The sequence below is a fragment of the Lissotriton helveticus genome, chromosome 2_1 (assembly GCF_964261635.1).
Source record: "Lissotriton helveticus chromosome 2_1, aLisHel1.1, whole genome shotgun sequence".
NCBI classification, from domain to species: Eukaryota; Metazoa; Chordata; class Amphibia; order Caudata; family Salamandridae; genus Lissotriton; species Lissotriton helveticus.
The window spans coordinates 580,880,281-580,893,338 of record NC_136059.1 but is presented as its reverse complement, the minus strand read 5'-3'; the positions used below and the strand labels follow the sequence as shown (position 1 = coordinate 580,893,338).

General features: G+C 47.8%; 1 protein-coding gene across 1 annotated transcript in view; it reads left to right on the top strand.

The window, feature by feature from the left end:
* ARHGEF28 (Rho guanine nucleotide exchange factor 28) overlaps window positions 1–13,058 on the top strand; it is a 1,107,856-nt gene that overhangs the window by 806,203 nt on the left and 288,595 nt on the right. The window contains exon 11 of the mRNA XM_078675262.1: window positions 11,045–11,340. Coding sequence (XP_078531388.1) covers window positions 11,045–11,340 — 296 coding nt within the window. The remainder of the gene's footprint in view (window positions 1–11,044; window positions 11,341–13,058) is intronic.

Genomic DNA, 13,058 nt, shown 5'->3' with positions numbered 1-13,058 from the left:
GCCAAGATCTGTACATGTTCGGATCTCAGAGAGACCTACACCTAGCACATATGTGAGGGGGATAAATGCAACACAGTCTTCAGCACTCATTACAGCTACTTTGAGTACCTTGTATGGCCCTTTGGCCTTTGTAGTGCTCCTGCTAGAACTTCACCCATTTGGGTATTATTCTTGGACCTTTACAGATTCTGAAAAGAACTACACAATCTGCCACTGACAATAGCTAGCTATTAATCTTTCTCGCACTGAAGACATTATTTAAAGGGGGCGTGTCAAAAGATACCTGTATAGACTGACCACAAAAACCTACTATATCTATAAAGCATGAAATGTGCACCAATGTGTTGGGCACTTTTTCTCTCAATGTCATTGTGTTATAACTTTTTGTTTTGTAAACAGGAATGCAAAACTGATACCCTCTACTGCCAAACTGAAAAGGGAATTGATATGGAAATGATACAGTCTGCACCCTGTATCTTTGCAAGAAACAAACTACTGAACTCTTAAATATCATCAACGATGCACAGGAGTATGTTTCACTGCAGCAATGGATACAGATTGAGCTACACAAGAGATCATTAAAAAATGTAATGCTTTATAGAGAAGGTTCATTGTATCTTCGTATACAACAGTTACAATTTAAGGCTCTGAAATGGGGTCATGTTTGTTCAAAAGGAAGGCATCCTGCGCAAAGAAAAATGATGTACTTGATAAATGGAGACTTCTGATGACCTAATCAGAAGACATCTCTTTTAAAGTATTTTGAAAGAAGTGTAGTGTGTACACAAACCAAAGCATTTCATATGCCAGCGGAAGGAGAATTACAGCCATTTTCCACACCTCACTTATCATTGCATATGATTTCAATGTATTTTATATTTGAACTTCCTCCTTCCAATAGCTGCACCACTAATAGTAATACTGACAATTTCACAGAGATGGGACACTTAGATACGGCTCAAGAAACTCTTGCTGGCCGTTGTATGAGCAGGCATCTTCCTTATCCAAATTTTCCAACTTCACGGCCTCCCAGAAACATTATTACAATAGAGTGACACTATTAATGGCACTTTTGTAGTACGAACTAATGAAAAGAGAAGGTATCAGGTATTTAAAAACTACCAGTCATCACCCATAGGCCGCTGGAGATTAAGAGCGATTGAATAATTTATTAGAACACAACTTAGGATGCTTTCAAATGCCTGAGACTGGTGCGCCGCTATAGCAAAACTTGCCTACAGCAACTCCTTGCATTCCTCCTTTGGGAAGACCACCTTTCTTCTGCTGTTTTTAGGGATATTAGCTGTAGTCGCAACAAAGTCACATTCTAGCTTCCTCTGTTTCTACAGTGACTAACAGAATCTGGTACAGGTAAGAGCCTATGATTTTATAAATGTAGTAAAAAGGTGTGGTTATCTAGCAAATATCTAACTATTCTTGGATCCTATTCTAAATTCTAAATTCAATCCTCACTTTGTTGGGCCATTACAAATTGAGGGAAAAAAGAAAGTTCTGTACTACACTTAACCTTTTCTGCACATTGGTTTAGTAATCCCGCCTTACGTGTCTCTAGAGCCCAACCAGGCTTGCCTGATGGAGTCGGTAGACCTCTGCGAGTGTTAGTAGATGGATCACATGCCTGTGAGGTGGAAATGATTATGGATTTCCTGCCTGCGACCTATGACACCGCTCGCAGGCAGGTCGCTCCCCACGCTGCTGCACGGGTCTGCCTGCATTGTTTTTGCCTAATCTTGTATTTTTCCCAGTGCCTAACTTGCTTTCTTGCCCAGACTTGTTTTTATTCCCCTGTGCCTGTACTTGGTTTCTTGCCCAGACTTGTTTTTATTCCCCTGTGCCTGTACTTGCTTTTTTGCCCAGACTTGTTTATAATCCCCTTTGCCTAACTTGCTCTCTTGCCCAGACTTGTTTTTATTCCTCTGTGGCTGTACTTGTTTTCTTGCCTAAACTTGTTTTTCCTTCCTGTGCCCAGTTCTCCCGCGGCCCCCGCCCGTTCTTCCCGCCGCTACGTCCCTGCGGCCCCGCCCACCTGCAATCCCATTTGCCGCCCCGCTCCCACCTCCCAGCTGCTCCTCCCTCCCACATCCCCTAGTATGGAAGCCGCTATGCAGCCGCGTAGCGGCCGCGCTCAGCGGGGGCGCCGCTGGCGCACCTAAGGCAAGCCCGCCTGTACCCGACCGCGCCTGGACAGCGCCCAGCACCAGATCCCCTGGCCCCCGCACCCCCCACCACACCCGACCCAGACTCAGCTACGATGCTGACTCCCTCCACGCTCTCAACACTGGCCGAGACCAACGCTGCAACCAGGCCACCCCAAAACACACCCACGGACCCTTCTCCTGCCGCAGCTGCAGATTCACCTGTGACAGAACCATCAAACCACCAAGAACCAGACCCAACCACCTCCGCTGCATACTCCTCAACACCCGCTCCGCACGCAAACACGCTCTGGGACCTGCTCGACACCACAGGCCCGGACGTAGCCTTCCTGACCGAGACGTGGTGGAACGACTCCTCTGCACCAGACATCGCCGTAGCCATCCCAGACGGATACAAGATCACCCGCAGGGACCGCACCAACGGCATCGGAGGAGGAATAGCCATCGCCCACAAGTCCACCCTCAAGGTCACGACCCACGCAGACGACTCCCTCAACACCGCCGAACACCTGCACTTCCGGATCCACACCGACCCCAACACCACCCTCAGAAGAACTCTCATCTACAGACCCCCCGGACCTTGGGCCCGCTTTAGCGACTCCATCGCCGACCTCGCCAGCACCCACGCACTCGCCTCCATGGACTACATCCTCCTCGGGGACCTGAACTTCCACCTCGAGAACAACAACGACGCCAACTCCTCCACGCTGATCGCCAACCTCGCCAACCTCGGCCTCAGACAACTCGTCACCGCGCCCACCCACGCCGCCGGCCTCACGCTGGACGCCATCTTCTCCACAAGCACCCACGTCACCTTCGACCACACAACCGAACCCCACTGGACCGACCACAGCTGCATTCACTTCACCTTCACTTCACCTTAAAAAAAACAACCACGCACCATCGCACCATCACACCCAACAGCTGTCTCGCCGGCTGGAGCAAAGTCACCGAAGATCAGCTGATCACCACCCTCTCCAAGAACCCACCCACTGACCCCACCAACCCAGACACCGCAGCCCGCAACCTCAGACAGTGGATAAACGACTGTGCCAACACCCTCGCCCCACTGAAGAAACCCTCCAACAACCACGCCAGCAAGAGAGCCACCTGGTTCACCAACGAGCTCCTGGCCTCCAAGCGCGCACACCGGAAACTGCAGAAGAAATGGCTCCACGAACGCACACCGGACAACCACGCAGCCCTCAAGGACGCCACCCGCAGACACCACCACCGCATCAGATCAGCCAAGAGATCCTCCTTCAAAGACCGCCTGGATAACAACGCACACGACAGCAAAGAGCTCTTCCGCATTGTAAAAGAACTCTCCAACCCCAGCGCCAACACCAACGACATCCCGCCCTCACAGGAACTGTGCGACTCACTGGCCATCTTCTTCCACCGCAAGATCGTCGACATCCACGAAAGCTTCAACACCACGACTGACCCGACCACGCCAGACTCCACCCCTCTCCCGAACACCAACGGCACCAACCGCCTGACCTCCTGGTCCAACGTCAGTGACGTCGAGACACGCAAGGTCATGAACTCCATCCACTCAGGATCACCGACAGATCTGTGCCCACACCACATATTTAACAAGGCAGACGCAGTCATCGCACCCCAACTACGGAAGATCATCAACATCTCCTTCGAAACAGCGACACTCTCGGAAAGCACGCCGAAATCAACGCCCTCCTCAAAAAGCCCAAGGCGGACCCCAAGGACCTCAAGAACTTCCGGCCCATCTCCCTGCTCCCGTTGCCGGCGAAGGTCATCGAGGAAATCGTCAACATGCAACTGACCCGCCACCTCGAAGACAACAACATCCTGTACCCATCAAAATCTGGTTTCAGACCAAACCACAGCACCGAGACAGCCCTCATCCCCGCCACAGACGACATCAGCGCCAATTAGACAACGGCGAAACATCTGCCCTCATGCTCCTGGACCTCTCAGCCGCCTTTGACACGGTCTGCCATCGCACTCTAAAAACACGGCTCCAAGAAGCCGGTATCCAAGAGAAGACCCTCTACTGGACCACATCCTTCCTCTCTGGCAGATCCCAGAGCGTCCGCCTCCCACCTTTCCGATCTGAAGCCACCGACATCATCTGCGGCGTCCCCCAGGGCTCCTCCCTCAGCCCGACGCTGTTCAACATCTACATGGCCCCCCTCGCATAAGTGGCCCGCCACCACAACCTCAACATCATCACCTACGCTGACGACACTCAGCTCATCCTCTTCCTCACCAAGGACCCACACACCGCCAAAAACAACATCCACAACGGAATGAAGGCCATCACCGACTGGATGAGCAGCAGCCATCTAAAACTGAACTCGGACAAGACGGAGGTCCTCATCCTCGGACCCAACCCCTCAGCCTGGGACGATTCCTGCTGGCCAACCACTCCGGGGACAGCACCGACACCCACCGACCACGCACGCAATCTTGGATTCATCCTCGACTCCTCCCTCTCCATGTCCAAACAGGTCAACGCCGTCTCCTCCTCCTGCTACAACACCCTCCTCATGCTCCGCAGGATCTACAAGTGGATCCCGACCGAAACAAGAAGAACAGTGACACAGGCCCTCGTCAGCAGCAGGCTGGACTATGGCAACGCACTCTACGCCGGAACCCCAGCCAAACACCTACGACGACTACAGTGCATCCAAAATGCCTCCGCCGGACTGATCATCAACGTCCCCCGCCGCAGCCACATCACCCCCCACCTGAGAAACCTACACTGGCTCCCCGTCGACAAGAGGATCACCTTCAAACTCCTCACCCACGCACACAAAGCACTCCACAACGCCGGACCAGCCTACCTGAACAGCAGACTCAGCTTCCACACCCCTCTCCCCCAGCTCCGCTCCGCCAGCCTTGCCCTCTCCGCCGTCCCCCGCATCCAACAAAGAACCTCAGGCGGCAGATCCTTCTCCTACCTCGCCACCAAGGCCTGGAACACCCTTCCTACCCACCTACGGCAGACCGAAGACCTACTCGCCTCAAGACCTGGCTCTTCGAACAGTAGCGAAGCTTCCATCCCCCCCTCAGCGCCTTGAGACCCTCACGGGTAAATAGCGCGCTCTACAAATAGATTGATTGATTGATTGATTGATTGATTATGGAAAAGTCTTGGAACCCTGAAGCTTTGCCCATACCGCTAGATTAGTTAAAATGTTTCATAAATGGAAGAGGTGTGGCGCCGATGCTAGGGCGCCTGACTCCAGAATCTGGGGATCACGGTTCGATCACCGGCGGCAGATTAGCCCATCAACATGGGACTCTGGGCAATAGCTTGCTTAATCTTCCCGACGGCCCCCAGCGTCTAGAGACCCTTGCTGGTGATTGTGCGCTTTACAAATGTGGATTTATTATTATTATTATTATAAGACTCATCCTTTGAAACCTGGACCCAACTTTATTTTCTGGAGGGTAGATTTTTCTAGGGCAGGGAGAGAAAAGGGGAGGAGTACTGTTAGGATTCAGGGCAAATGCAGGAAGTGTAGCATACTTGCGCTGGAAATGGTGGAATACAGATCAAATACTCATTTATTTGTGTTAAGGTCACAGTTTGGTCAACAGTGGCGGACTCATATTTGAGAGTATTCAGAGCTCAGAATCTTCACCTGACACTGTGTCATTAGCAGCATTGGTTCTCTCTGTGTATGTACACAACCCTCATGTTTGAGTCAACACAGGATTTCCGCTGACAAAATTGGTAAGCTTTTATCTTTTTTTGTCATTTACTCTTATCTCCATCTGGTTCGACATACTCACCTGTGCTTCTTTGTTTTCCAGCTACTGAGAGTAAACTCTCTTCGTAATATTGATGTTGCAACAGGTAGTTCCTTCTGTGAGAACGTTCCATGGTCAGGTGTTTCTCTCTTCAGAAGCCTATAACTGTCATCATGTTCATCCCTGTTTGCCGAGGCAGGTATTTTGAGACAGCTGAGGTTTTCAGTGTCTCTACATCGTCTGCAGCTTAGAGTACCTCACGGACTTGGGATGGTTCACTTGATATTCTTTAGTGTCAGGGTCCATCTTTTGTCTAGTGCTTCTTAAATAATAAAGACAGGCCTAATCATCTTGTGCCATGACAAGAGCTGTGGTTGGTTGGTTTGTAAACAAAGACTACTGTGAGATCTTCGGTGATATGTCAGAATATTGGTCACATACATATAGTGCTGCAAAAACTTTGTAGGCAGATTATTGACTACCAAATATGGTGGTGGTAAGTATAGATTTACAGTGTTTGATTCCACATCCATGTGACTGTAAAATATATATGTATGTCATCAAGAAACTTGTATTTGGAGTTCAAAATAATAAATCTCTCCTATGTATTCTTCCTTTCATAATGATTTGGTAGCCTATAGTGTAGCAAGACATTCAGTACAATACAATTTAAAACCTGATATTCTGGTGCTATACCGGGATCTTCAAATTGTTTTGGCCTTTTTAGGCCACTTGCCAGCCCTAGAAACCCACCACTTCCTGTGCATGGACGTTTTTTGGGGGTAGTCTGGGGTCGTCGCTGTGAAGCTTTCTCCCTGCTACTCCTGGCACTTCGTTTGCAAACCCTGGCCTCAAAGGAGGCAAATGCTTTGCCCCCTCTGAGGCCAGGAGTCATAAATGAATGCCAGAAGTAGCAGGGAGCAGGCTAGAGGGCACAGCTGTGACCCCTGACACATCCCCAAAGGACTCCATGCTCCTATGCCTTCTCAACTCATCTTCCTACTGCCAAGATTCCAGTTATACAGAAGCCTATACCTGAATATTCCAATGAGACATCTCAGGCAACTGGCTGTCAAGATGATTTCAGAAAAACTCTGCAGCATCTTACAGACACATTCACTCACATACTAACCCATCCAGGATGAGTGCTGCGTCCTGCACAGATTCACAGTGAAACTGCATTAAGCCAAACCCATAGTATCCAAGATAAAGATTTCACTCATACTCCCTGAAATTCCTTCATGAATAAACCACTGTACGAAATTATACAGGGAATATGTTGACAAAATGATAAGAAAAAGGAAATGTGATGGTTTGATGCAATTGTGATGGGGGTTTGCAGCACATTGTCAGGTACTCCTTTCCAATATTAGGGAACTCCTTTCCAATATTAGGGAATTATTTGTGATCAGGTAGTTATGATTCGGTGAGGAAAGATCTTATCTTTGAGGGAACATATGAGAGTTTTGGAACCGTTGGGGGTTATCGTTGTGTTGAGCACAGACGATGAGATGAGTGTATGGGTGTTTGCACAAAATACTGCACAAAAAATACTGTGATACAGAAATATGGTGTCAAGAATATTGGGATGACAAAAATATTATCGACAGGAATATCGAAGGTAAGAATATCATTTTAAGTGTTATTTTTAATATCACTAGAAAAATATTATTAGCTGTGGCGGCTGCTGCCACTAAACCTTGGTGTGGCATTGCGGGGAATAATATAGATTTTTTTTTTTAAAGAACCTATCTGCTGCTCCCGGATACCTCTTCGATACTTCTCTGCTCCAGATGCCTTGGTGCTCCTCTGCTCCCCTCTCCACACAATCCAGATGCTGCTTTCATGCATGAGAAAAGTGCTGGGATTGGTCAGAATAGGCTGAGATGTCGCTTAGTTAGGGACAGGGAGCAATTGCCTTTTCTCCCACCCAGCTGTGCAAGACAGCTGAGTTTGAGAAATGTAAGTCCGCATGTCGGCTTGGCCACCATAAGATGGCCTACCAAACCAACAGGTGCACTTACAGTGCACCTACCACTCGTTCACCCTGGGACTGACTGCTGCTGGCGCAGAGCATGGCAACACCCCTCCCTAGACTCGGCGGACTCGGCGGGGTAAGTGAAAGATATAATGATAATAAAATAGTTTTATCATCTTTATTTTTCATTTGTTGCCTTTCAGCAGTGGGGTGGCGCTCCTCCACCATAACGAAGGAGCGCCCCTGACAGTGACACTTGATGCTCAGTGTTCAATGGAAAGTCCCCGTCTCAGCCAACTAAAGCCTCTCTTGACAATCAAGGTTATGTGAATGTTGATTATATGTACAGTGCAACAGAAACATCAGTAACGCTATGATGAGAATGTCCAGTCAGAGTTGTTGTTTTGTATTAAAGAGCAGCATTTCAATAATACCTCAAAATACAGGAATATATTATAAAGTGCCACACAAATTGAATACAGCAACTAAGAGCCTCATTACAATGTCGAGCGGACCTGCATCTGCCTGACACCATTGTGGTCTGGAACTGACTAACCATAGGTCAGCGGTTCTGACTGCTGGATTTGGATGCAACATCCATTCCCTAATGCCAGCTTGTGCGGCTTACGGAAAAGGCCCACAGCACAAGCTGTCTTTGGGAAACTGATGTTTTCAAACATTCCTGTACCGTGCGGCAGGCACCATGCAGTGCCTGCCACACGGTGCAGGGATGTTTAGGGTGCCCCCCAGGCCCTATAGCGGATGGCCAGCAGAGAAGGGGATCCTGTTAGGGACCCCCAAAGATACTTCCCAGCAGCCTTTCCATGCTGGAAACTCTGACATGAAAAGGCTGTCAGAAAGTGCCTTCATTATCCCGATGGCGAAGCCTCCATCATTAGGGGATTATGGTGGCTTCAACGCTCCAACGGGCTCCTTGAGCCCGCCGGAAGCGCATCAGAATCACCCTGCAGGTTTCACTATGACCGTTGTCATCCTTATACGGAACACACACTGAAACCTACGATGTTGGGCGGAAACCCTCTGACAGCGGGCCGGAGGCTTTCCGTCCAACATTGTTATAGGACCCTATATAATACACTGAAATGCAGTTGCAACACTATGCACCCAAGTTACGTATAATGTATACTGTTTGTAGGCACTAAATAATCGTGGACACTTTGCTGGTCATGAAATAAAGAAAATATGAAGGATCACAATCGTCCAGCCAAAACATAATAACCCTTTAACCTGTTTACTGCGGCGGACATTTCGCTGCGGTGTGGGCGTTCTACGGAGTGGGCGGGGCTGCGTCGGCCAACGGTCATGCGCAGCACCCAGAAGGTAGTGCTCGCGTTGGCCATTGGCCATCGCGAGCACGGAAGGGGTTAAACACTGTACATAGTAGTATCTGATCTCAGACAACAGAAACTCACACAGTCACAGAATACAAAAGGTGCAGTCTGGAGAGAAGGAAAACAAGATTTTAACACAATGGAATAGTGGAATCAGGTGTCTCAGCGTTCACAGTCCATATTTATAGACTGAGAAGATATGCGTATTTCCTGTGTTTAGGGATGGGCGCGATCAGTTCACTGAAAAAAGAATATTTTGCAATCTTAGCATCCATTTGACTCCAAATCAATGGCCCTATAATCAGGGGTGACATATGTTAGCGGTGATGAGAACAGACAGCTATATGATCTACGCAACAATTGGTGTGCAAATCCAAAGGCTGATGGGCACATACTGGGCCGTCTTTGAGTTGCATTGATTCAGCCAGCATCTGTCCATGGTAATGCCAAGGCAGACGACCACTATGTTTGACTCGGGGGCACTTCTTCTAGCACACAGGCCTCTGAGGTTTGTGAAGTGTCCCTACTCACACCATAGGAGGTGTGGGGTTATACCAGGAAAGGAAAACTGGAGTGCACCACAAAGGATGATACAGGCAACAAAGCAAAAGGTTAATCCCACCAAGACTATGGATTTACCTTTGCCTTTGGGCGGGGTGGATCACTTATTGCATCCAGTCTGCAAATGCCTGTGTGATGATATTTATGACTACAACCAATCCCACGAGTTTGTGGGTGGAATCTAAGAGAATCCGGAGAACTGTGGCTCAATGGTTAGAGCGGCAGATCCTGATGCAGAGGTCTAGCCCGGGACCAGGGTTCAATTCCCCGCCTCGGCGGGTCTTGGGCTCAAAATTCCACGGACCTGATAATTCTCGCCTCGGTGCCTATTCCAATCATGGAGTCCCACTCTGCAACTCTGGGCAATAGCTTGCTTATTCTCCACAACGGCCCCCACAACGCTAAGGATGCCTGGCCTCCACCTTGGGGGTGCCCAGGAGTGGACACCTCACAGGGAAAGCCAGGATGGGTTCCACAGCGGTATTCGTACAAGCGCCTTGAGACCCTTGCGGGTGAGTAGTGCGCTATACAAGTATCAATTTATATATTTTTTTATTTTTTACTTTCCATGGCAACCCTGCTTCAGAAAACCCACTGCAGGTCCACAGAGGCAGTTTTCCTACCACATAAACGTTCATCACACTGCTATGATTTAATGTTGGACTTATCTGTTGATGAGTGTCATGCCATTTACACATGTGAGTTGAATATAGGTGCTGAAATTGCTTTGTGAATGGAATACCTTCTTGCACAAAAACAATAATTGATGGCATTTTCCTACTTCTGCAGCATGCATGTAAAGAGGAAAAACGAGGAGAAATAAAAGTATTTCCCCTCGTTGCGCCACTCTCGGGAGGTACAGGATTCTGACGCATTCTCAGCTTTACTAAATGTTGAATATCTGGGAATGTGTCAGGTTCCGTGGATGTTGCGTGGGAACACCCACAGCAACACCCATGGAATGCCCCTTTCACACAGGGTAATGTGTAAAAGGGACTATGAAAGGCTATAAAAAGTCACACATCGTGATGTTGCGTGTCCTTTCGTGGCTTTGTAAATATGGCCAAGCCCATTGCGCTGCCAGGGCATCTAATAACGTGACGCACCGGCTGCGCAATGGTTTTATAGAGGAGGCCCTAAGTTGGTATGGTGCGGTGATGTGTCATGATAAGCAGCAGTCCATGGAGGTTCCTAATTCACAGACCAACTAATATGGTTTGTGTGTTTCTCCGCAGCATGCAGACTTGGACACGAACTACATTAGCATAGACAAGGCCACATCAGATGCGTCTAGCACAGATCTCGTCGACTCGGCTTCTGAGAGCTGTACAGTTCCTTCACCCCAGGACAAGAACCACATCGAAAACAGGCACACAGAAGCCAACCAGACGCCGGCAGACGGTGGGGACAGCACGGACCGGGGATTCTGCACACCAGACCGGGGTGTATCCGGCAGCCCACATCCACCTTTCAGGCCACATACATACAAATTCCAACGAAGCCCTGCGTATTCCAGCATTAAGAAAAGAAGGTAGGGACGGATTTTCTATTTTTATGTTTCTTCTACTGAATTGCATTTGATTAGTCTGCCTAAGCTGCTGTTCGTAAACATTATTTTGTGCCAACTAGTGAAAGAGATATCATATTCAATTAAAATTGTAGTTATGCATGTGATTGTCGAAAGCTGTATGCATGTGATTGTCGAAAGCTGTATGCATGTGATTGTCGAAAGCTGTATGTTCATACGTGGCGTGCAGTACTCTTACTATTGAAGTATCCGAACGAATACCATACTATTTTGATGCAACTTTTCTTGCCTCTTTTTATCCTGTGTAAAATTTAGCAAACCCTAGATTGATAGCGTAAAAGGACACTACGGGTCGTGTTACTTCAAGTTTTGCACCAGTAAAAAAAGTGGGCAAAGCTGTTGTCCGCCATTTTATCGGTTTGCAGAATAGCAATGAACAAGCAGAATTTTGCCTCAGCAAATTGGTGCAGCGTGGAGATTGTTATTTTGTGCACTGATGTGAGGTGTTTGCAATATTGATCCGAAAGTAACCTCTTTGTAAGGGCCACCAGTCCCATCTTGTTAGCGTGTTTCCATACTGCTCCTAAACCACAGCTCTTAAGGTCATGAGTATAAATGCAGGAATGATGCGAGAATCCCCAGAACTTTCGGAATACAATGTATTTTGTACCTAGCCAGCTCCCTTCATACAGGACCGGTACAGCTCTTTTTTGACACAACCCGGAAGCTTTGCTCTAAGGCTCGTGCCTTATCCCGCGTTATGTAAACACAGTCCCAGCATCAGATCTGATTTTCAGTGTTAATGTCTTGGTATCAGACTATTTTCATTTTACTTGGAGTTTTTTCTATTAGTTTCCTAACGTTTGTGTGTGATTTGTTTATTTTTCTGCTGACTTCTCCTTCTTTTGATACGTAGTGTAAGCTCTGTTTCTAAATGTACTGTAATCCTGATAACAACAAGTGACAAGGTGTGGGTGTTACTGCCAAGTACAAATGTATTCTTACTTGGGGGTAGACTGAACGGTGTTCATGGCTGCAGTTTCCTTTGTAACACTAAACCTCCCATATTGTTGCACTCTGCGCGTTTCCTTTGACTTAAATTCATGACTTTTCATTTTGCAGTTCAACCAGTAACGTCACCTCTCAAACCAGTGTTCAGCTTTTTGTTCAGATTACATAGATTCTTTCTTCAAATGCAGAAGAAGCACTTTGCAGACTTACAGTCCACACCCTGACTTACATTCATAAGAGGGACCTAAAAATGTAGTAAATCTACGAGTATCAAGGTCGGACTGGGACAAAAAATAGTCCCTGGCACCAAAATAAAAGCTGATCCCATTAGTGATTAGAAAGCTAAAAAAAGTGGCCCATGTTTGCAAATTGGGGCACTTTTGAACATGTAAAGATGCGCTGTATATGTGTTTTGCAAAGTATGGAAAGGGTACAATAATTTGCGATTGTTGCAGGCGATATTTGTTTTAATATCAGGGGAATCATCAATAAAAACCGGCCCAGCAGTCCCTAAAACAGGCCCATAAATAGCACAAACCCAGGGGACACACTGACCAGTCATACCAGCCCATCGGACAGTGCCTGATTGCTCTACAGGCCTGTCCAACATTGACTAGTATAGTGGAATTGCTGCACGACCTATTGCATTTGCTAAAAGTATACATATAATATATTTAGTTACAGGTGCTTTCAGCGAACCCCCTTCATCT